The 25,629-nt window shown below is 35.4% G+C and overlaps 1 protein-coding gene across 50 annotated transcripts in view; it reads left to right on the top strand.

The window, feature by feature from the left end:
* The window catches only part of ADGRL3 (adhesion G protein-coupled receptor L3), an 857,692-nt gene that overhangs the window by 711,842 nt on the left and 120,221 nt on the right, over positions 1-25,629 (top strand). For all 50 annotated transcript variants that reach the window (XM_074039933.1, XM_074039928.1, XM_065545138.2 and 47 more), the window contains 4 exons: positions 9,886-10,069; positions 10,967-11,089; positions 15,946-16,154; positions 17,123-17,299. In XM_074039933.1, coding sequence (XP_073896034.1) covers positions 9,886-10,069; positions 10,967-11,089; positions 15,946-16,154; positions 17,123-17,299 — 693 coding nt within the window. The remainder of the gene's footprint in view (positions 1-9,885; positions 10,070-10,966; positions 11,090-15,945; positions 16,155-17,122; positions 17,300-25,629) is intronic.

The following is a 25,629-nucleotide window of genomic DNA, read 5'->3' as shown; positions in this document are numbered from 1 at the left end:
TGTCCTGCTTCGAAGTGTTGATACATAAAATTGTATTGATTGCTCCTCAAAAGCAGTATCTCTGTGGTTTTCTTTTTTGTTTTACAATCACTCTGTTACCCGGAACAAAAATAGAGTTATTATTTCTAGTTCAAAAAGAAGAATTTTTGGACACTTTCTTGATTATTTTTGAAACCAAGGAAAACCCTCTTTCCATCTGTGATACCACACTCTCTGACTGCTTACTCTTTCATCTTCATTGTCAACTATTCTTACTTCATTTGCCCCTCTATTTTGTTAGTGTTTCTGTACCATCAATTCTTCTTCTACACAGTTTATCTGGGTAATTTCAGATATATCAATGGCTTTAATAAGCCTACTTAAATTTATGATGCATGCATTGTATTAAGCCGTTTTTCTGCTGCTGTAAAGGAATACCTGAGCCTGGGTAATGTATAAAGAAAAGAGGTTTAATTTGCTCATGATTCTGCAGCCTGTACAAGCTTGGCACTGGCATCTGCTTAGCTTCTGGGAAGGGCCCTGGGAGATTTTACTCATGGAAGAAGGCAAAGCAGGAGCTGGCATATCACATGGCAAAAGCAGGAGCAAGAGAGGGAGTCGGGTAGGTGTCACACACTTTTAAACAACCAGATCTCACAAGAGCTCACTCGCTATGTGAGGACAGTACTCCGCCCTCATGACCCAAACATCTCCCACCAGGCCCCACCTCCAACATTGAGGATTACAGTTCAACATGAGATTTAAAAGGAAAAATATCCAAACTATCTCATGAACTATATTTGAATATCAGATATCTTATATAAGCTTCAGGCCCATCTAGATGCCATTCAATTACAGTCATGCATTACCAGTGAGGATACATTCAGAGAAATGCTTCATTTTGCTGTCATGCAAACCTCATAGGGTATACTTACGAAAACCTAAATGGGATAGCAGATTACACACCTAGGCTACGTGGTATAGCCTACTGTTCCTTAGGCAACAAACCTGTACTGCATGTTACTGTACTGAGTACTGTAGACAATTATAACACAATAGTATTTGTGTATCTAAACACAGAAAAGATACAGTAAAAATATGATAAAAAGATAAAAGCTAGTACACCTGAATAGGACAGCTCCATTTTAATCTTATGGGACCACCATGGTATACATGGTCCATTGTTGAGCAACACATCATTATTCAGTGCAACACTGTATATTCCATTCAAAATAGGCAACCTGAATTTACTGTGTTACTCATACTCTCCACCCACACATATACTCTTATGCCCACTACCTTTTGAAAAACAAAATTCCCATTTGAAGTAAGTGCTACCTCCTTGACTACCCCAAATTCTACGCATTGCACTTCTTTCTTTTCCTCGTCAACTGACATTAGCTAATCAGCAAATCATTTTAAATATCTTTGGAATAATCCCTGCTTTTCTTTTTCTCCAGAACCAGAATTCATGTACTTGAGCCCTGGTTCTACTCTATGTTAGCTAATTAGCCTTTAGCTAGTTACTTAACTTCTATGAGTCTCAGTATTCTCACTGTAAGATGATGATAATAAATTATACCTCGCCGGGTTACTTCGAAAATTAAAGGAGTTAATGCATGTAAACCATTCATATCAAGGTCTGGAATACACTCCACAAATATTAACTGTTACTGTGTATCACTCTGTTACCTTAAATTTTCTTTTTTTTTTTTTTTTTTGCAGTGACTATTTGTCACTTTTGGGAAGAATTGTAAATACCTTAACATAGTTTGCAAACCTCTTTGAAATCTAGCCTTCACTTACCAGTCTTACCACTGAACCCCTTATACTCTTTGCTCTACCATAAGGAATTTGTTTTCAGTTCCTTCGCAGTGCCTGTTCTCTTTCACCTCTGTGCCTGTAAGTACACGCTGTGCCCTTTGTCTCTTTGTTCAGTGTTGAGTTTCATCTTGGAAATGTCCCACTTCATGGAGCTTTTCCAATACAGAGCTTGAACTCTATGTTTCCATCATTATAATGCTTGCCATGTTGGATTTTAATTACTTGTTTAATTGTCTGGCCTCACTATATTGCCATTACCTTCAGGGAAGGGAGAACATCTGTCTTTCTTGCTGCATCCCAGTTGACTGCCACATTGAAGATGCTCAATTAATATTTGTTGAATGAATATTGAGTTAGCAAGGAGTTTAAGTCAGGTCTGTAGATCCATTTAATTCCTGTAACATGATAGAGATTTATTTGACAGCATTCAGTCATTTCATTCTAAAGTAGAATTAAACAGTGATATGATCAAATACAGTTTGCAAAAAAATAATGCTTTAAAAAAAATAAGGGTCTCTTAAAGACACACTCTGTTCTATGAAATTTTAGTTTCACCTTGTTTTACTCCTAAAGGTCCTTATTGCTATATTAAGGTCACTTGTGTTATATGATCTAATTTTAATTAAGATTTGAAAATGCCAGCACTTCACTGTAATATAAAAGGTAGTTCAGAGATTAGTGGTTTTTATATACTTAATAATATCAAATGACAGTGGTTATAAAAAGCACCTTAGGTTTATTGATCAGATGTGTAAATATCAGTCATTCAACTTGACTTGTAATAAAAAACCTGCAAGTTATAAACTGTTTTGAAGACACTTCTAACACTTGACCTTTACATTTTGATTTGAATCAATATCTAAACGCAGATTGCAGTACAATGTGTCCTATTCAGTAATGATTTTAAACTTTTGCTTCATTTTACTTTACTCTCAACTGATAAACTTTATATCAAGAAGTCAAAGTAAAGAATTAAAGAACATTTTGTTTTTATTATTTCAAATTATAAATCAATGGATACTATTTTCATCTATCTATCTACAGAAAGCAAGAAATGGGAGCAGAGACCTGAAAATATATTTTTCTTCCTTAATATATCCTGAGATTTAGATATGAAGAAAAGTATTTAAATGTAACTGTATAATATAATAAAATAATAATATAATAAAATAGCATTATTCAGCATGATTATGGTATATATTGATAAGGACATAATGCATTCAGGAAGACATATTTAAAAAGTGGAAGTAGAGTAAAATATAATGTATATTACTAGGCTGTTTTTCAAAAGAATTTAGGCAATTCATTAGTACAAATGTATCTATTATTATGAAATAATTGTTTCCAACTTGTATTGGGCTGCCTAATATCAATTTGCTTTTTTTATTTGATCATCATCAGCTTGCTCATTATGTACTTTAGCTTTGGATTTCCTCTTCAGAGTCAAAGAAAATGTATTCATCCTCTAGTGTCTAACTCAAAAATAAACATTTTCTGGGATGTTTTTATGGTCCTCCCCAGCAAGAATCTGCTACTTTTTTGCTGTATGCTGTGGGTTTCTAGATCTGTTTTGTGCTGGATCATAGGTAAATTGAAGGCAAACTCTATGTTTTCTTCTCTAACCTCATTCAACAGTGCCTTACCTAGTTTTTTGCATATAATACATATTTAATGAAATCTTATTAAATTACATTAGAAATTACCTTTGGAAACATTATGGAAAACTTTTTATAAAATATATATATATATATTTTCTTACTCGTAGTGTCCTGTGTTCACTATAATAACCTGTGGTTCAGATTTTCTCCTTCTGAACTCTGTCATCTTAACTTCCTCTCATTCACCCTGCCTCCCTCCCAAATTATGGTGATATCTGAACACGTTATTCTCTCAGAAGTATTTGGGGAGACAGGGAAAAAATTAAAGAAACAAAAAAGGATGCTTTCAATTTTCCTATTGTATATAATGTCATTAATAATTTGATAATAAAAGTAACTTATCTTTATGTGATAAATATTAATGAATACCTAAAAGGTATCACAGCACTAAAATTTACTCTGGGAAAACACAAATGAATATGATCTCTTCTCTGAGGACATCGTAGTCTGGTGAGAAAACCAGATACAAATATGGATAATTCTGTTAAAGATAAACAAATACTAAAATGGGAGCCTTCTGTGGTCTGACTGCTTGTGTCTCCCCATAATTCATGTGTTGAAACTTACTCTGCGGTATAGTGGTGTTGGGAGGTGGGGCTTCTGGTGAGGTGATTAGGCCATGAGAACAAAGCCCTCATGAATGAATGTTACTAGTGCCCTTACAAAGGAGGCCCAAGGTAATTTGTTTCTCTCTTGAACCCTGTGAGGATGCAGAGAGTGAGACCTCACCAGACAATGAATCTACAGGTACCTTGATCTTGAGCTTCTCAGCTTCCAGAACTGTGAGCAATAAATTTCCGTGGTTTATAAAATTGTTCAGTCTAAGATATTGTGTTCTAGCAGCCCAAATGGACTAAGAGCCCACTGGGGTATTGATTCTCTGAAGTGAGACTAATTCAGGGAAGTATTGGCTAGCTAATAAGTTTTATCATTTCTATTTATTCTTTGCTCTTATACTCATCAAACTAATAACTTCAGAGATTTTTATTTTGGCTGATATGAAAATGGAGAAAACTGACTTACGTATGAGTTATCACGGATGGCAAATCCCTCATCTAGGAGTTACCGAACACTGCTTTGGGCTCTTGTAAATGAGACAGCGTCTCCCCCTTCAGAAAGCTCGCCATCTGTCTAATGGGAAGTTTAAGATAGTTGTGCAGGTAAACAAATATATGAGACATCTTTAGATAATGACATATGATACAAAGAAAACAAAACAGGTAATAGATTTAAGGATGGGGGGATTCTCCCCCACCTTTCCCCTGGTTTTGCTAATAATGGAAGACCTCTCAGAGCAGATGATATTTGAGCTAAAACCTGAATGAGCTAGTGATTTAAAAACTTGTCTGCAAGGCTGGGCGCAGTGGCTCACGCCTGTAATCCCAACACTTTGGGGGGCCAAGGCGGGTGAATCACGAGGTCAGGAGATCAATACCATCCTGGCTAACACGGTGAAACCCCGTCTCTACTAAAAATACAAAATAATTAGCCGGGGGTGGTGGCGGGTGCCTGTAGTCCCAACTACTCGGGAGACTGAGGCAGGAGAATGGTGTGAACCCGGGGGGTGGAGCTTGCAGTGAGCCAAGATGGCACCAATGCACTCCAGCCTGGGCGACAGAGTGAGACTCTGTCTCAAAAAAAAAAAAAAAAAAGAACAAAAAGAAAAACAAAAAAGCCATGGTGGTAAAGTTAGACATTTATACATCTTTCCATAAGGCATTCCTTCTATTGGAGTATTTATTTTTATGATTTTCAAATGGAGGAAGAGGGGATAACTAAGTTCCCCAGATGATTTTGCTTACTTTCATAGTTTGATATTTACTGCTCACCTGGGTAAGAGGTGCCACTCATGTGTTTCTCACTGTTGATTCTTTTGTGTATTCTTCCTGAGAAATCTTAGGCTATTTCACAAATACATCCTCTTGGAATAATGACAAAAGTTGTCATTGCAAAAATATATAGCAGTTTTTCGCAAAGGCTTTTGCAGTAGTTATAACAAATAAACTCTGTATTTTGAAATATATAAAGTTTAATTATAAAGTATACAGCATCCTTAACGAACATATCAGAATTATATGCTATGAGTAATATTCGTCAACTGAATTCGCCTAAGGTCTGAATTTAATGATAAGGGTCCTAATAATGTTGCATTAAAAAATAATGCAAATATGTGTCTAGTAGGATATGGTATGTCCATAATCTTGGTGTGAATCAAAATGACTTTTGGCTCTTTCCCATTTGTGTTTGATTTTTAGAAACAGTCAAAAGTCACTGAGAGTTTAGTGAGTATACTGTATGATGAAAAGGATAATACTCACCCCTACCTACTCTCAAATTGAAATATAATAGGTCTTATGTTGAGCTTATGAAAAGAATGCAAATAACTAGTTTGAGAAAAAATAATTATCTTGTGACCAGATGTCATAGTGTGTGAATAAAATATACAATACATAAATGTATAAGGAAATCCAAATATAGGTATTCATTGAGGAGTTGTAACTATTTAATTAACCTTCATTTAGCTAGTAAAGGGACATGTCAGCAAGCTTTAGAAAGTTTAAGTCATTTATAATTATAAAGCTTTTAAGATGGACTTAATTGTGGTGTCTCACTAGCAATGGGGCATTTTATTCAAGTCTCTAAAAAAATCATTATGAACTATTTAATACACATGTTGCCTTTACTCTCCAATTCCTCAAAGCTTCAGGTAGTATAGGCTTCTGTAGTTGTGTAAGAGACCAAATTATGCAGATTGCATTACTGAAGATTTATTCCTTCCAGATCTCAATTCAGTGTGGCTATTTAGCAATTATCAGATGTGAAATGTGCTTTCTAAGTGAAGACTTCCCTTCTTCCTACACTGGACTGTGATATCAATTAAAAGTAAAAACAAGGTTACATTTTGAGCACTTGTTATGAGCCAGACAACTTTCTGAGATGATTATATTATCATACCAAATTCGTAGATGAAGTATAGAGAAGTTAAGTAACTTGCCCAGTGTCACACAGTAAGAGGCACTGTGAAGGTACAATTTGGGGGATGTGGTTCCAAATCCCACACTCTGATTTTAGAACTACAGAATACTGTCTCTCGATCCTTGTGTAAACATTTCCTTGCAGTTATACTTAAGCAATGGTGAACAGGTGTGTCTTTGAGCAGACTAAATAAATGTTAAATTGGTGTCATAACTCACCAAATCCTAGGTTTGGTGGCCACATGTTGAGTGTGTTGCTTTTTAGTAAACTTGGCAATTGTTTGGGCTTAAAGCCCAAAATTAGTAGAAAGCCTTCCTAAAGACTGCCTTATCTTGAAGAATACACTTGTTGAATACTTGTAGCTATGAAAAAATATTGCACCTTGCACTTTTTCAGTTGCAAAACTAAGATAAATTAATAAATGGTACCTTTGATTTATTTGCTGTCGGTTCAAAGACATACAAAGTTTTTTAGATAAAGCAGTCTGTTGTAAACACGTTCCTGATTTTGTTCATTAGTTAATATATATATACACATACACACATACACACAAATATATACAGTATTTTATAGATATATACACACTTACATATATACAGCATTTTATGTGTGTATATATATTTAAAGGACATACACATATACAGTCTTTCATATATATATATACACACACATACAGTCTTTTATGTATATATATATTTAATGGAGTCATTCAGGTTTTCTGTATATAAGATTATGTCATCTGCAGACAGGGAGAATTTTGCTTTTTCATTTCAATTTGGATGCCTATTATTATTATTACCTAATTGCTCTGGCTAAGGACTTCAAGTACTATGTTGAATCGTGGCAGGAGTAGGCATCTTTGCCTTGTTTTTGATCTTAGAGGAAAAGCTTTCAGGTTTTCAGTGTTGAGTATGATGTTATCTAAGGGCTTTTATACATGGCCTTTATCATGTTGAGGTAACTTCTTTCTGTTCCTAGTGTGTTGAGTTTTTGTCATGAAAGGTGCTGAATTTTGTCAAACACTTTTTCTGCGTCTATTAAGACAATCATGTGATATCCTTTATTCTGTTAATGTGGTGTATCACATTCATTGATTTTTTTTATGTTGAACTCTCCTTGAATTCAGGGATAAATTGCACTTGATCATAGTTTATACTTTTTTTCTTAAGTGCTGTTGGATTTAGTTTGCTAGCGTTTTGTTGAGAATTTTTGCATCTGTATTCATCAGGATATGGCCTGCAGTTTTCTCGTGGTGTCTTAGTCTGGCTTTGGTGTCAAAGTAATGCTAGCCTCATAAAAATGTGTTTGGAAGTGTCCCTTCCTCTTATATTTTTTGGAGTTTGAGAAAGACTAGTGTTAATTCTTCTTTAAGTGCAGAAAACTTTGGTAGAATTCACCAGTGAAGCCATCCGATCCTGAGCTTTTCTTTCTTGGGAGGCTTTGATCACTGATTCAATCTCCGTATTAGTTATAGGTCTAGTCAGACTTTCTATTTTTTCCTAATTTAGTCTTGGAACACGTTCTTTCTTGGAACGTTCTCGGAGTTGACCATAGTTGTTTCTTTTTCCTTTTTTCTCATCTTGCATTTTTTAAATTATGAAAATAAAAACAATAAAGGACAGAAGAGAAATATATTATGCCCAATAAAATTTCCCCTAAGGTAAGATTTTAATTAATTATTATAAGATTATTAACTAATTATTAAGATTATCAGCAGCTAAAATGGCTGCTCCATAAAGAACAGGCATAATTTCTCTTGCATGTGGGATTTTCAGAGCATTTTTAATGAATTCACAGTATCATCTAATCCCTGAAAGAATACTTATTTACACTGAAGAGGTCTGTGTTCTCTTGTTTTCTGTTTTGCTTCAGAAAATATCTAAAGTTGTTATTTTATTTATTTTTTTTTTTTGGTTTCCTATCTGGCATCTCTTTGTTTGGCATATCCTGTTGGCATGCCCTTATAGAGAACTTCCTGGAAAGCGGATCAGTTTGTTGTGATCCAGAAATACTTTTGTCTGGCTACTAGGTCATGCTTTACACCAAGAATAAATGACGGAGCTAAGCACACTATATTAAAATGTCCAGTGTTTAAACTTGTGAGAGACTTTTTTGATTTGTTTGTGTTGTTCCTCTTTTAAAAAATAATCCAAAGCATGCAAGTTGTGAGTAGGATTATTTTACTTAAAAGTACAGTGATGTTGATTTTTGACCAAAACTTGGAATAGCTGGGAAAATATCAAGAAAAACAACTTTTATCAAAAGGCAAATTAGTTTTTGAAGCTGGTGTTAATTGGCAGCCAAGGTGTTTCATTAGGAAGCTGAATTTTTAACAGTTGTTACTTGGTTACTATGAAAACACCAGCCAGGAGAAAACACTGCCTTGTGGAGGGTATTTCTCTAGTCTCTCCCAGCCCCTCTGCCAATGTGTCAATAATGTGAGTCCTGTTTTAAAACACTTACGTGCTGCCTGGTAACTGTGCCTGTGTTGGCTGTTTATTCAACTTTATTTCTGGATTAGATGCATATTTCATAATGATTTGTGTTCAGGGATGTTCACTTTCAAGCTGAAGGTATTGTATCTTTCTATTTTACAATTTTCTATGTTTGAATGAAACCCAAGACCTTATTGGGAGAACTGTTTTTCTTTGTAACCGACAGCATAAAGCAAACCACAGGAAATATATAAATTGTAACTATAGAGATGATTCTTTTGGATGAAGCAATGAGAACTGTAGTATTTTGTCTCTATGTGTGGGTGTACTGCTGATTTTTTAAAGATAAAACACCTGAGGACCATAGGTAGTAAGGTTCAACTGTTTATTCCCCTTCTTAGTAGTAAACAGCATGAAGAACGTTTCTCTTTGTACATAACATATCTAAAGCCCCTGGAGTATGTATGCTTTGATATTTTCCCCATTCTGACATTTTACTAGCTGGCTAAAAAACAGATAGGTTTGCTATGTGAGTCATCAACCTATAGGCAACAAATTCTTGGATTGTCACATTTATGGTCATCCTTTTAATCTCTGTTGTGTTCAGCATCCAGTTTTATGGTAATGTACAGAAAAAATGATTTGCTCTGAGTCATGTGGTAAAACTCTTGGTTTAAATTTTTTGTCAACAGTTCCCCAGCCAAATAATTTAATTATGTGATCATAGTCTTGTTGAAGCTTGTGTTATTGATTCTAAGAAGAAAGCATGACTTTATTTGTTGTCTTTCAAAACAAAAACAGGTTTTCCTCTTGCTTTGCAAAGTCTCAGCTAGGGTTTTACAGAACAAAATAATGAATGCTTCTGCTGCAGCATGTCACAGGGGAGGCTGGGACAATACTGAACTCATGCACACTGCTGATCCTTGCTTGCTGGGCAACATGTACACCTGGATTTCTGACAGCTATGTGGGTTCACTAGAGACCTCTGTCATTCTTTTCATCCTCTTATATAGGCAATGGTCGAGACAGTTAACAACCTCCTTCAGCCACAAGCTTTGAATGCGTGGAGAGACCTGACTATAAGCGATCAGCTACGTGCGGCCACCATGTTGCTTCATACTGTGGAGGAAAGTGCTTTTGTGCTGGCTGATAACCTTTTGAAGACTGACATTGTCAGGGAGAACACAGACAATATTAGTAAGTGGCCTTTGTTATTCAGAAGGTCTAGACACTGTTGTATATCTGAAGAGGGAAAAGAAAAAAGTATCTCTGGTGTCCCAGATATGAGTGATACTTTATTTCAATGGAGAAAAGTCATTCTTTTTCTAAAATAAAGAGGGCATCACTTGTCATTGGCTTAAAAGGATAGAAAATCATGTGTGCTATCTGTCTTAGGACATTTCAATATTAGGTTCAATATTGAACATAGTAGCCTGAGATCACTTACGGTGAGGTTTGTTTTTTTTAAAGGACTTTTATGTATGTATTATACCATTTAAAATTTTATCCTCTTAATACAGGACTATTAGGAGTTATTTCAGTTATAATGAGAGTATCTTTGAATTCACATTATAAAGAAGTAAGTCATTTGAGTGAAAATGATAAAACAGTGTTTGATAATCATGTTATTTGGCTTATATAGGATATCAATCTATTTTTATTGTGGATTAGGAGTAGCTAACACTTTTATTTCAGAAGTTATGATAAAGCTGTTTCAAATTTATTGGGCTTAAAGATCAATATTGATAGGATAGTACAGCTCTAGATTATAAAAGGATTTTTATTTAATTTATAAAATAAAGATTATATTTTGAAACTTAAGGCCAATGACAATGTATTACAATTTGGGATTGAATTTTAAATTTTAGGCTTTATTATTGACATGTTTGTATTATTTACATAATTTTAATAACTTTTATTTGCATTACTTTTATAAAATACGAACAATATATTTTCTGAAAGATTTTCATAAATCATGACAAATAGAACGAGAATTCCAGTGTTTTGATTTCAGAAATACTGCAATGATCTAGGAAATTATTGTAGCTTAGGTATGTTTCTCAATGAGCACGGGTATCTCTTTGATATTAACAGAATTGGAAGTTGCAAGACTGAGCACAGAAGGAAACTTAGAAGACCTAAAATTTCCAGAAAACATGGGCCATGGAAGCACTATCCAGCTGTCTGCAAATACTTTAAAGCAAAATGGCCGAAATGGTAGGTTAGAGTTTATTTTTTAAGCTTGATGGAATTGAACTTGCATCAATTCATTCTTTTTTGGCCCAGAATATTAGATCCACTATTGAGGAGCTTTTCCCCTCTTCCTTTTCCTACACTATTCTCTTTCTCCTCCTCTTCCTCCTCTTTCTCTACTGTACAGCACCATCAATATTACAGTGATATTTATTCTACAAAATTCCCAATCAGATTTGGAAATTGTTCCATTACTTTTCAGTTGCCAGAAACTTAAATATAAAGGAAATTATGGACAACAAAATTCAGAGGATCTGACATCTTTCCTCAAAAGGAGGAACTCTCACTGAGTGTGCAGATTTCACTTGTAAAATTTTTTATGGAAATTATACTTTTAATTAATTTTTTTTTTTTTGCTTATTCAGCTTCTTTTTGAGAGTTTTTATGCTTTTCTTTGCAAAGCATACAAACATTTAAATGTAAGGAGATGATTTTGGGAAATGGAACTATAAATATAATCAGCTTAGCTTACTACTAAATTGAATACACTGAAAATAATTAAAATTCAATAAATAATCTTATAAAGTATGTCCCAAACTTCACTAATATTAAAAAATGTTTAAACTTACACACATGTATGTGCATGTATATGTATGTGTGTGTATATATGTATGTGTGTGTATATATGTATGTATAGATGTGTGTGTATATATAATATGTATGTGTATATATATATCTCCTCTAAAATAGACCCCTCTTTCCCATATTTGTACATATATGCATACACACACACACACACACACACACACACACAGAGATATTTCTTTTTTGCCAAGAAAGGGAGATTGTTTAATCTGCCAGGTGATAGGAAGATGACCTCAGTTCCTAGTCACCAACTTAATGCTAATATTTCATATTGCAGGGTGAACAGTGTTGATAAATAATATCAAGAAAAACAACTTACATTTGTTGTCATCAGAATAAAATGGTCTGTAAATGTTAGAAATATTGTAAGACTAAACTTAGAAATCATTTTTATGTTACTCATTTGACTAAGAAAATTTTTGAGACAGCAGTAAGATTAAGTAGAGCAAAATTAGATTCCTGCATTAGCTTCCTAAATCGTTTCCCTGCTTCCACTCTTTTGCCCTCCAACAGTATATCCTGTTGACAAAGGGTTCTTCCTGAAACATACATCTGACCAGTTGACCTCCACTTACACTTACAATGAGATCTCATGACTTAACTAGGCCTGCCAGGTGCTACCTGGTCCACTTCCTTCCTGCCTCATTTGCCACACCTCACATTTGTCTTCAGCATGTTCTGTGTGATACAGACAGAGTAATCTTGATTCTGTTTCTTGAACACACCAAGCATGTTCCTGCATCAGGTTTGGGGTGTTTTTGTTTTTGTTTTTGTTTTTTTAAACCTTTCTTCTTAGAATACAATTTTTACTTTTTTTTTTTTTTTTCATGGCACCCTCTCTATCATTCACTTTTTAGAATAAATCTACCTCTATAAGGAGAGTCTTCCCTATCTCCTCTAAGGTAAACTCCTCTTTCCCAATCACTCTTTCCCCATTAGCCATGATTATGCCAATGTTTCTTCATAGCATTTATTCACTTACCATTATAAGAAATAATATTATTATTATTTTTCAATCTGCCTGCTTACTGCCTGGGTCTCCCTCCAGGCAGTAAGTTCCATGGGAGCAGGGGCCTTGTCTAATCTTGTTCACTGATGTAACCCTAGTACTTCAGTGCCTGGTTCATCTATACATCTATATACTCACTACTTAAGTATACAATAAATGTGTGAACCTTCAGACACAAAGCTGTGTATCCGAAGACATTTAGAAATATATTAGTCAAATTCAGTTCTGTGTTCATTTATTTTCTAAATTAACATATAGTTGTTTTTTGTGTGTTTTGTTTTGTTTTAATAGAGAAGAGGGTCTTTCTGTGTTTCCCAGGCTGGTCTTGAACTCCTGGCCTCAAGGGATCCTCCCACCTCAGCCTCCCATAGTGCTGGAATTGCAGGCATGAGTCATCACACCCAGCCTGTTTTTGTTTTTGTTTGTTAAAGTCACATTTAAGCATTCATTTTAGAGCAGAGAATATGAGAGAATTGCCAGTGACTAAGTGTGCTGGTAACACACGGTGGGATGGCAAAATGACGCCATCCTGGAAGTGGAAATTGGCATGAATTATCAGCCAATTATAAACCAATTAAAATTGAAGTTTTTAATGTCAACAAGAAAAATGCATGAATGTTCTTAATTTTCACCTTTCAAAAATCAGCATTTTAATACCAAATCTAGAGGGAAAGAACAAAATTAAATTGTATGTTATAACAGATAAGTATTTAGTGAATTACTATGATTTGCTCAGTACTGTATTAACACTTGTAGATTAGATAAGAATGCTCTCTTCCATTATGTAGCTCTCATCATAATCTCTTTGCTGGATTACGGAAATGATAATGGATATCTCATAGAATCACTGAGACGGCTGGAGAATCAGGCCCAGAAGATACACTAGAGCAAGGAGGCTGACAGCAGCCTATACTACATCACGAAATCACTGCTGTGAAATGTCACTGCTGCCCCAAGTGAACTCTGTAGCAGTAACTGTGCCGCTGCTGCTGCTGCTGTTGCTGTACCACTTCCTGCTTATTTGTATCACTAGCTCCTCATCTGATATCTGAGGCTACTGCATCTGATTGGATGCATCTAGCAGAAGTGCCTAGAGCAACCTATTCACAATAAGCTAAGAAAGCAAGTATATGTCCATTTTGTGTCTATAAATCCCGAAGAGTAGGGAATTTCCCAAACACGGGAGTTAGATGTTAAATAGCCCTCCTCCTCAAAAAAAGAAAAAAAGAAAAAAAAAAGTAACTTTTTTTTTTTTTTTTGCCTATGTCCTCACACGACTCAATTTTCTTTTTTTCCACTTGATTCTAAGATTCAGAGATAGGGACTGTGACTTCCTCTTCCTAGTAACCATAGTAGTTGGGGCCAGAAATAAGATATAGGGCTTGACTTTTTTAAATAAAGGAAATAAGACAATTTTTAAAAGTGGGTTAAGAGAAAATTCACTTCATAGAGGATTACATTTAAGAGACTGTCATAAAGGAAAAAAATTAGGTGGAAGGACTTGGTGACTTTGTGGAAACAGTGACCTTAAAATAACATGACAGCTGAGTTTTAAGACAGTAAAGACTGTGAATTCTTATGTGTTTTCCTTAACATTGCAATTGAGAAATAATTTACATACACTAAAATATACATTTAGCTTGAGGAAGCATTTAGCTTGGGAATTTGACAGTTGTACATTCTTTTATAATATCACAAAAAGAAAGAAAATAAATCTCTTCTGTACCCAGAAAATTTTCCCATGTCTTTTACCAGTCTTCTTATTCCCTCTCCTCACCTAATAAAACTTTCTTCTCATTACTATTTCTGTAGACAAAATTTGACAGTTTTTGGTTGTTTTTTTTTTTTTTTTTTTTGAGACAGAGTCTCACTCTGTCACCCAGGCTGGAGTGCAGTGGCACAATCTCAGATCACTGCAATCCCTGCCTCCCGGGTTCAAGTGATTCTCCTGCCTCAGCATCCTGAGTAGCTGGGATTACAGGCGTGTGCCACCTGTAAATTTTGTATTTTTAGTAGAGACAGGGTTTCGCCATGTTGGTCAGGCTGGTCTTGAATTCCTGACCTTGTGATCCATCCGCCTCAGCCTCCCAAAGTGCTAGGATTACAGGCATGAGCCACAGTGCCCAGCCAAAATTTGCCAGTGTTTTAAGACCTCATATAACTGGTACCATACAGTATATACCATTTTCTGTCTGAATTCATTAACCAGGCAAAATATTTTTAAGACTTTCTCATGATGTTCCATGTATCAATACTTTGTTCTTTATTGATGAATAGTATATTCTATTATGTAATATGCCATAATTTATTTGTCCTCCTATAAATAATAATTGACTTGTTTCCAGTTTGGGACTGTTAAGAATAAGGATATATATCCACATGTATTGTGGTGGATATATGTTTCCACTTATCTAGGAAAGGTAGATGTATGTTTAATTTTATAAGAAATTGTCAAACATTTTTTCCAAATGGTTGAACTATTTTATACTACCACCAGAAGTGTATGAGAGTTCCGTTTCTTCCACATCCTTATCAACATTAGTGTGGTCAGTCTTTTCAATTTTAGAGATTCTTGTGGGTATGAAATGGTAACTCAATGTAGTCTTATTTTTTCATTCCCTAATTACTAATGATGCTGATCATTTTTCATTTTTCATGTGTCTATTGGCCTTTCCTTTATTTATTTTCTAAAGTGTGTATTTATGTCTTTTGCCATTTTAAGATGCCATTAATTTATTGTTAGTTGGTAAAAATGCTGTATATATTAATGAATCTTATTTTTAAATGTATTTCAGTCTGCTTGTTTCTTAATAATGTATTTTGATAGATTTTTGGTTTTGATAAAGTTTAGTTTATCATTTTATGATAAATGTTTTGGGGTCTTATTGAAGACATTTTTGCCTTCTTCAAAGTTCAAGGATATTTTTCTATATTTTGTTCTAGAAGCCTTATGATTCTGGTTTTCATGTTTAGGTGTATGATCGATCTTAAATTTAGTTCTGAGTATGGAGTGAGTTAGGGATTGAGGTTCATTTTTTAAAATAGTGGTATGTAGTTGTTTTAGCATAATTTGACTTTCCTCTCATAAATGACTTGGTACTTTGGTTGAAATGAATGCTGAATTTTTTGTGTGAATACATACTATATGAATTTAATTTTCTGTTTCATTAGTACTAACTAATTTAAGTAGAATGGACAAACTAATCAGAGTTTGCATTTATTTTAGGAGAGATCAGAGTGGCCTTTGTGCTGTATAACAACTTGGGTCCTTATTTGTCCACGGAGAATGCCAGTATGAAGTTGGGAACGGAAGCTTTGTCCACAAATCATTCTGTTATTGTCAATTCTCCTGTTATTACGGCAGCAATAAACAAAGAGTTCAGTAACAAGGTTTATTTGGCTGATCCTGTGGTGTTTACTGTTAAACATATCAAGGTAAGAAAATGGCATATTAACTTGGTTGTTCATATTATCTATATTTTTATAACACTGAACATTAAGTGTATTAATTTTCTTTTAATATTTTTTCTGTTTGACATATAGCAGTTCATTATTTGTACAATGGAGTGGTAATTTTTTTTCAGAAATAAGATTTGGAGGAGAATCATCCTTGCATTTGTAAATATTTATGGTGAAAGCATTCATAGATGGATTTATAAATGCTTCTCCATAACTAAAAATACCTAGTCCAAGTGTAGAGATCTAAAATACGGCCTGAAAATCATAGATAATATTGCAAAATTCTATTGTATTTGAGATTCATGTGAAATGAATAGATTTTTAGCTGCTCTTGCCGCAAAAACAAGAAAACAACGGGTAACTACGTGAGATGATGGATATGTTAATTTGCTTCACTTTGGTTACCTTTCTACTATCTACAAGTATTTCATAACATTGTGTTGTATACCTTAAATATTCACAATACTATTTATGTTTTTTAAAGAAGAATAGGAGTACATTAACAGAACTAGACATGGTTCTATATTTGATATTTCAAGCAATTATGTCCATGTGAAGATATATTTTTGCATATATACAAAGATTGAGGTTGTAAATTCAACAAAGATTTCTAAAGATCATCCATTCAGATGTTGGTTGTTAAGAGCAATTAACCTCTTTATTTTGCAATGTGTATTAATTAGTGTGATTTTGAAACATTGATACTAGTATGTTGTTTTACTGTTAATTTAAAAAAATAGTGCACTCCTCTCTAGTCAGAGGGAACAAACAACAGCATATATTCAGTTTCCCTTAGAATTGATGAGGCCCATTCATGGAAACATTGGTAGACATCTCTAAAAAAAAGATAGAATATGAAGTTGTATTATATGTAAAGAAAATGCCAACTTAATTTACATGATCATAAAGTAGTTGTTGATTTTATGGACTTTTTTCCCCTTTAGCAGTCAGAGGAAAATTTCAACCCTAACTGTTCATTTTGGAGCTACTCCAAGCGTACAATGACAGGTTATTGGTCAACACAAGGCTGTCGGCTCCTGACAACAAATAAGACACATACTACATGCTCTTGTAACCACCTAACAAATTTTGCAGTACTGATGGCACATGTGGAAGTTAAGGTAAGATATATACCATACAATGAAAATGTTTTAGTACATAATATGATCACTAACTGTAAATAGTCCTAACTATATGGGCTATCATATTTCAATGTTTTTCTACTTTCGTAGTAATTCTATTAAGGAACTCTCGATGTTCAAACCATATCCTTGTGGATGATTCAAAGAACTTGTTATCTCTTTTCCTATTATCAATATAGTTCTTAAAATTGAAGTTTGCTTAATAAACTTCCCCTAGTCCCCCTGTTATTTTGTATAATAAATGTCAGACCATAACCTCACGAACGGGGTAAGATAGCACCCCAGGACCAAAGGCCAGTGGGGTTGGTTTAGAAAGGTGGGACTAGTGAGGTGGAAAAGTAAAGAGCTATGCATAGGTTAAATACAGTCAAACTGACTCTTGGGAAAGCAACCTTCAAGCACAATACCCAGAGAATGATAGTGCAAAGGACTTGGCATACCCTGACATAAGGAAATGGGTTCTGCCCATGCAAGAAGACATTACTCTAAGGAAAATTCCAGATGATAGATAGTTTCCAAAGTCAGAAACATGGCTGCATCAATTTCCTCCCAGTGTGACTAGCTTTCATATGGATAGAGGGTTGTCAGATGGAGTCTATGAGTTTGCAAGGGAAGGGAAGGTTGACAGGGTTTCAGGAGATCAACTCAAGCAGGATAACAGTAAAAGGTAGAAATGCAGTAACTATCAGATTTTAGGAGGCCTAGGCCAGGAAACAGAAAAAAACGCTAAGCAGGTCAGTGCATCAGTAGTAGGTAAGATTATTACTAACACTGAGTAATATTAATACTTAACCTATAGAAATGTATGGGGTTGAAAACTTCAATTTTTATTTCAAGCAAGATACTTCATGGCCAGAGATGTTCGAGAATGCAAATATCTTGCTTCCCTCATCACAATAGTTAAGAACTGAGGCTGACTCAGATCCACATGTTGGATTCCACCAATTGTTATTAGTTGGAAGAAGGCTATTAATAGATTATATACATTATGTGGCATTAAAAATTTAATTTTTGAACTTTGAAACAAGATGCTCAACAAAAATAATACTTTTAAAATAAATATTGTATGTCTTAAACTAAATGGATAATGACATTTAAAATCTTAAAATAGGTTGGGCATGGTGGCTTATGCCTGTAATCCCAGCACTTTGGGAGGCCAAAGCGGGAGTATCACTGGAGGTTAGAAGTTCGAGACCAGGCTGACTGACATGGCAAAACCCCTCTCTACTAAAAATACAAAAATTAGCTAAGCGTTGATGCATGCTTGTAATCCCCCCTACTCAGGAGCCTGAAGCAGAAGGATCGCTTGAACGGGGGAGGCAGAGGTTGCAGTGAGCTGAGATTGCACCAGTGCACTCCAGCCTGGGAGACAGAGTGAGACTCTGTCTCAAATTAAAAAAAAAAAAAAAAAAAAAAAAATCTTGAAATATAGCTTCTTGTTTTTTTAAAAATGTCTTTATAAGTTAAATACAATTTCATATGTATTAGTCTTTAAGATTATTAATCCTGTATAATATATACAAAATTTTTGTCTTTAGAACTAGCATTGTTATTTTGCTTTGGTAGGGAAAAGCACTTATAGCTTCAACACTTTATGCAAAAGTTAAAGCTTAGTTTTCACAGCTTTTTATATTATAATACCTCTGCTGTAATTATATGGTACATATTTCATTGTGAAAAGAAAATGAGTACTTAAAACCCTGGAATGGCTTTCACAAAGATTGAACATTCTTTCATACAATTCATTAAAATTTTTCACTATTTAACTAATACTACTTAGCTTTCAACTTTAGTAACTGGTAAATAGTATTTTCAAAACAATTGTCTTTACAAGTTCAATAAAATGTGAAATAACATGTATTTTTAACCATACTGTTCAGTTCAGCACATATATGTTAGTGTAATAATATAAGATATGAACACTGGCTTCAAAAGTTTACAGGTTTTCTCTTTAGATGAGACAGAAAAAAAAACAGCTATATAGTTAATAAGGTAGTGATAAGAATGAAGTTTGAACAGTGTACTGTGGGAAAATTGAATAAGTATAATAAAAGTCTGGAGAAGTTCTTAGAGATTTAAAAGCTGTATATTAAGAGATTAATGGATTAGCCAGAAAAGTTGTGAAGACCATTTCAATCAGAGAAAACAGCAGGAGCGAAAACACAAAGATGTTATATACCATGCTGTGTAGAGCATGGTAAAAGAGTTTAGAATTTAATACACGATAAGTATAACAAGGCTAGTGTTTAAGTCAAAATAAAATATCTAAATTTAAGATTTGATTGGGGAAGCAAGAATTGCAGTTCAGTTATACATACAGACTGGATGGTCTTCCTTATGCCTGAAGAACAAAAAGAAAGTTGGAGATTTCATAAAAAGAAGAAGTGTTACATATTGTTTTCCCAGAAAGTTCATTGGCACTAGTCAAGTGTGGAGAGCTGGCAAGCTCTGATTGGTGAGTGACAGGCAATGGGTCTTGGAGTCAAAGGAGGTTGTTTCAGTAGCTATTGGGTAAAACTAGTTTCAGGTTACAACAGGCAGTTTCAGCATGCAGGCTTACAGTGAATTCCATTCTTGGAGCCATGTTTTGTGCCCTGAATGCTTTCTTCCCTGTCTTTTGCCTCTGTTTTAGTTGGTATGACAAGAATAACCCCATTCATATGACCATCTTTCATTGTAGTTAGAAACTGGAGGCGGACTGAAGAATTTAGTAGGACTGTGGCCATGAAGGGCATAATTTATTTATTTCCATCTCTGGTGCTTGAATCAGGACGATGTGGAAATTTAGATGGGCTTAACATCTGTAGTCTCGGAGTAGAAGTCTCAATATCCTACATGTCTAAATATTTACAAGTAATACATAAAGTTGGGAAAAATGAAATATAACCTGACTTAACAAAATATAGCTTTATAATAACCGAAGACACACAATCTGAACTTAGGATTCTCAGAATCCCCAGAGCTGTGCACCTGTACATGGCAGTGTCAGAAGAGCCGACTCCTGGCTCACAGTCAGTGGTTTAGCCAACCCCTTCAAAAGGAGGAGGCGTGGGGATGGGGGGGCTCTCTTTCCAGAGTCTCAGGGTATAACTGTGGTATGGATCTTTGCTGTGATTCCATGGGCAACTAAAAAATGATTGCCAGATCTCTAAACAATAATAGCACCAGTTTTGGAGAGGATGTGGAGAAATAGGAACACTTTTTACACTGTTGGTGGGACTATAAACTAGTTCAACCATTGTGGAAGACAGTGTGGTGATTCCTCAAGGATCTAGAAATAGAAATACCATTTGACCCAGCCATCCCGTTACTGGGTATATACCCAAAGGATTATAAATCATGCTGCTATAAAGACACATGCACACGTATGTTTATTGCGGCACTGTTCACAATAGCAAAAACTTGGAACCAACCCAAATGTCCATCAGTGATAGACTGGATTAAGAAAATGTGGCACATATACACCATGGAATACTATGCAGCCATAAAAAAGGATGAGTTCATGTCTTTTGTAGGGACATGGAGGAAGCTGGAAACCATCATTCTGAGCAAATTATCGCAAGGACAGAAAACCAAACACCACATGTTCTCACTCATCGGTGGGAATTGAACAATGAGAACACTTGGACACAGGGTGGGGAACCTCACACACCAGGGCCTGTCATGGGGTGAGGGGAGGGGGGAGGGATAGCATTAGGAAATATACCTAATGTAAATGACGAGTTAATGGGTGCAGCACACCAACATGGCACATGTATACATACCTGCACGTTGTGCACATGTACCCTAGAACTTAAAGTATAATAATAATAATAGTAAATATATGTATATAAAATAGAAAACTAAATTAGACTGGTTAAGGCTTTTTAAATAAAGCATAAAAATGACTGTCCTATTTAAAAAAACAATAATAGCACCAGTTTATGTTGCAATTTTAGACAGATTATTCCCAATTCTTTGTGGATGATAGATGTCAAACGATTAGACTGGCTGGGCGCAGTGGCTCATGCATGTAATCCCAGTACTTCGGGAGTCTGAGGCTGCTGGATCAGTTGAGGTCAGGAGTTTGAGACCAGCCTGGCCAACATGGCAATCCATCTCTACTAAAAATACAAAAATTAGCTGGGCATAGTGGTGCATGCCTGTAGTCCCAGCTACTCAGGAGGCTGTGGTGGGAGGATCACTTGAGCTCAGGAAGCAGAGGTTGCAGTGAGCTGAGATCCACCACTGCAACTCCAGTTTGAGTGACCAAGCAAGACTGTGTCACAAACAAACAAACAAACAAACAAAATGATTAGACTGGTTGTAGTGTGACAGTTATTTTAATAAGTCCTGGTAAAGTAAGGGATGTCTAGGGCATAGGCAAGGGCTGTTGTAGTAGTCATGAAGAGGATTTATATTTCAGATATACTAGGATACAAAATATAAATGGCTTACTACCTTGTTTATAGAGGTCGATAGAAGGGCTATACACATGTACATTGTCTTCTCCCTGCTATCAGTAAAAATAGGGAAAGTATTAATGTCCTTAACATTTTACAAAGTAAAAATGATGGCAGAATTATTAGCTACCTTATGTTATTGATCCAAATAATTTCATCCAAGCCAGGCATGGTGGCTTGCAGCCTGTAATCTCAGCACTTTGGGAGGCTGAGACGGGCGGATCACTTGAGCTCAGGAGTTCAAGACCAGCCCAGACAACACAGTGAAACCTCATCTCTATTTAAAAAACACAAAAATTAGCCAGGTGTGATGGCATGCCCTTGTAGTCCCAGCTACTTGGGAGGTTGAGGTGGGAGGATTGCTTGAGCCCAGGAGGTTGAGGCTGCAGTGAGCTGTCATTGTGCCACGGCACTATAGCCTGGGCAACAGAGTGAGACCCTGTCTCAGAACAAAACAATTTCGTCCAAAATTTTATTTGATTCAAATTTAGAGAGAGTTGGTGCAGGTATACCAGAGGGAGAGCAAATTCATGCTCAATTAGCAGCTTAAAAGTAAAATTATCTTAGCTGTGTCAGCACAGTTTAAATTTTGATGTTCGAAGGACTACAAACTCTATTTTGTCAGAGCATCACAAATTGATCCATCTTAGCAAGACTGGCTATATATTCACAAGTGATAGATTTAAATCTGGATTGTATTACTCTGGCTCTGAAAGCCTACATTTTAGGTTAGGTTATAAACTCAGACTCAGAAAAATGAATCAAATTTGAGGCAGCAACAAAAAATATCATTTTATGCTCAGTTCATTGCCTAACAACCTTTCCCCAATCCATTGTATAACAGTCATGACTGTGACCACTATTGTGTGTCAACAAGAGATAAAATAAATGGAAATCAATATTTTCCTTTAGCAGTCAATCACAAAGCATGTGTGTCCTGGAATTCTTATATCATAATCTCTTGTGATTATCTGCATCAGCCCCATTTGGATCTCACAACAAGATTTTGAAATGTTAGCCGTCAATGAAAAACAGAAGACAAGGAGACTGATCATCTCTAGAGTTTCAAAAAGAAACACACTAGCCAAACTTACCTAAGACTAATGTTTCAAACAGAACATTAATTTATTCATACACAGTGAGAAGTACAGCAGCCAGTTGGAACAGATATTTATGTCTTCTAGTTTTCAGTTTCTAACTCTACAAGAAAACCTGTAAAGGAAACAAAATTATCATTGGAGAACTTTGTTTGAGGAATTTGGAAAGAGTGCAGGAAGAGTTAGCTCAAAAATCTTGATAGCTATTGGCATCAAGCTATGGTATCCTGATGCATCTTTCTCCACTCCAGAGCTCTCCCAATACACTGAATTGCTTTTATTTGTCCTATGTGTTATTTCTGCTGTTCGGTCAACACTTTCTTTATTCTTTTATTCACATTTTTGATCACGTAAGTTAAGATAAACATCATGAAGATACTGACACGTTGCCTAATACACAGTAGGCTCTGAATAAATTTAACTTCCTCCTTCCTAGTTGTCAGATGTATTACTGGATTCCAAGGACTCCAGTACAAACTTCAGGCCCTCAGGAAACTCGTATTTTTAGAGAAGTGGTGATAGGGAAGAAGGGCACAGAAGAGAAACTGCAGCTAGAGTCATAGTTTTGATAAGAATTATAACCAAGGCCTACCCTGTGATTTAGAGACATAGGGGAAAATCATCTGTGTGAGCCAGGAGTCCTCAGAAAGGGCTTATCAAAGAAGTGTCCTGTTACGAAGATCAGATGTATTTCATGAGTTAATGTGTGGAGAATTTGAGTTGGCCTCATTCTTGCAACACCTTCTTCACTGTGCCGTGGGTACACCACTCCCTAGTTTCTTTCCTTTCTCAGCAACTTGTCCTTTTTAGCATATTTTGCTGTTTTCTCCTCATCTGCATGACCTCTCATTGCCATTCTGGTCCTGAGCATAATCCTAAATACCTGCTCTTCTCCCTCGGAGATGTCATGCAGTCGTATGGCTCTATACCTCATCTCATGACTCTCACATATTTCTATCTCCATTTTTAAATTCCAGACTCAGATTTCACCAGTGGCTTGATGTAACTACTTACACTTATCTAAAAGTGTCACAATCTTAGATCTATATACTTATGATATTCTCTCATCTAAGTCTTCTCCATTTTAGTAAAAGACTACTTTGTTCCTTCAGATGCTCTGGTCCTAAAGCAGGCATCACTTTTGATTTGTTTATTTTCCTTCATACTGCACAGTCAATCCCATCAACATCTCCTGCCAGATCCAGAATCTGACCTCTTCTCAACATCATCTCTACCACCTAGGTTCAAACCTCTATCATCTCTCCTCTACTTGTTTGCTATAGCGCCTCAACTGCTGTTTCCTTCTTCGTTTCTCTTAATTTAATTTTCAACATAGTTGCCAGAGGGATACTTTTAAAATGTGAGTTAGATCATGTCACTCCTCAAATTTATTCCCAAAACCCTTTAAAATGCGAATCAGGCACTTCATACCTTTGATTCAATCTCTAATGACTCCTTATCTGAGTAAGAGAAAAATCTCAAATCTTGGCCCCCATTAGCATCTCTTGACATCCTCTCCTACCACTGTTCACCTTGCTCCCCTGCTGTAGCCACTGGTTACAGTGGAAAGCCACTCCTTGCCTTTCCACAAACACATCAGATGTGTCCTAGTTAGACCTAAGTGTCTTTCTCTTCTCAACACTCCCCACCCCACCCCCGCAAAGATAGCACTTGCCAAGATTCCTCATCTCCTTCAAGTTTTTGCTCAAATATTACCTTCTCAATGAGGCTTTCCTTGTTCACCCTATTTAACATTTTAGATTACCCCATCTCCACAAAATATAGAAGGAGTAAGGCAAACCAGGTCCCTGGCCTCAGAGAATTTATAGTTTATCAAGGGAAGGTTGTGTCAAGGCTGATTGTTGACTAGGGTGCTCAGAGAGATTTCAGCTAGGTTCCCCTCAGGCAGACAAGAAAACTAAATGGCATAATTCCAGCTGAACGTTGCTTAGAAAATTAAATACGAGGACTGAAACTTTTCTACCTTTTCACAAACATTATTTTGTTTTTTCCTACAGAGTAGGGGATAGTGGGTTAGGGTAAGTGTTTTTTATTGTTTTTGTTTTCTTTCTAAAATTTTAAATTTTTCTTATTTTGATTATTTGTTCAAAACTTTTAGTTTAGCACCAGAGGTCTGAATAAGACAATACTGGGTAACTATTTTTCAGTGATCTAGTCCTTAGCTTTCAAACTAGACATTAGTAAAAACACTGTAAATATACTTTAAATTAGAGTTGCTGATTACTTGTACCTCAGATATGCTCTTCAAACTTTAGAACAAAATAACTTAAACAGATTAAACTACATAATAATGAATGCTTACTAAATTAATTAAGATACATGTAGTTTCATTCATTGTAGCTATCCCATATCAAAGATAAAATATACTTTGAAATGATTTTTCTTTAAGTACATGACAGTTAAATACAAAAACTAATTTAAACTAATTAGTGATGAATTTCTGCTGGGGGGAAGTCATTTCAATAAAGAAACACCTCTCAATTATTATTATTATTTATTTTACTTTAAGTTCCAAGATACATGTGCAGAATGTGCAGATTTGTTACATAGGTATATTTGTGCCATGGTAGTTTGCTGTACCTATTGACCTGTCATCTAAGTTCCCTCCCCTGGCCCCCCATCCTGCAACAGGGTCTGGTGTGTGTTGTTCCCCTCCCCGTGTCCACGTGTTCTCATTATTCAACTCCTACTTATGAGTGAGAACATGCAGTGTTGGGTTTTCTGTTTCTGTGTTAGTTTGCTGAGGATG

The sequence above is a fragment of the Macaca fascicularis genome, chromosome 5 (assembly GCF_037993035.2).
Source record: "Macaca fascicularis isolate 582-1 chromosome 5, T2T-MFA8v1.1".
In the NCBI taxonomy this organism is placed as follows: Eukaryota; Metazoa; Chordata; class Mammalia; order Primates; family Cercopithecidae; genus Macaca; species Macaca fascicularis.
Note: the sequence above shows the minus strand (reverse complement) of the source record. Positions and strands in the feature narration are given on the sequence as shown.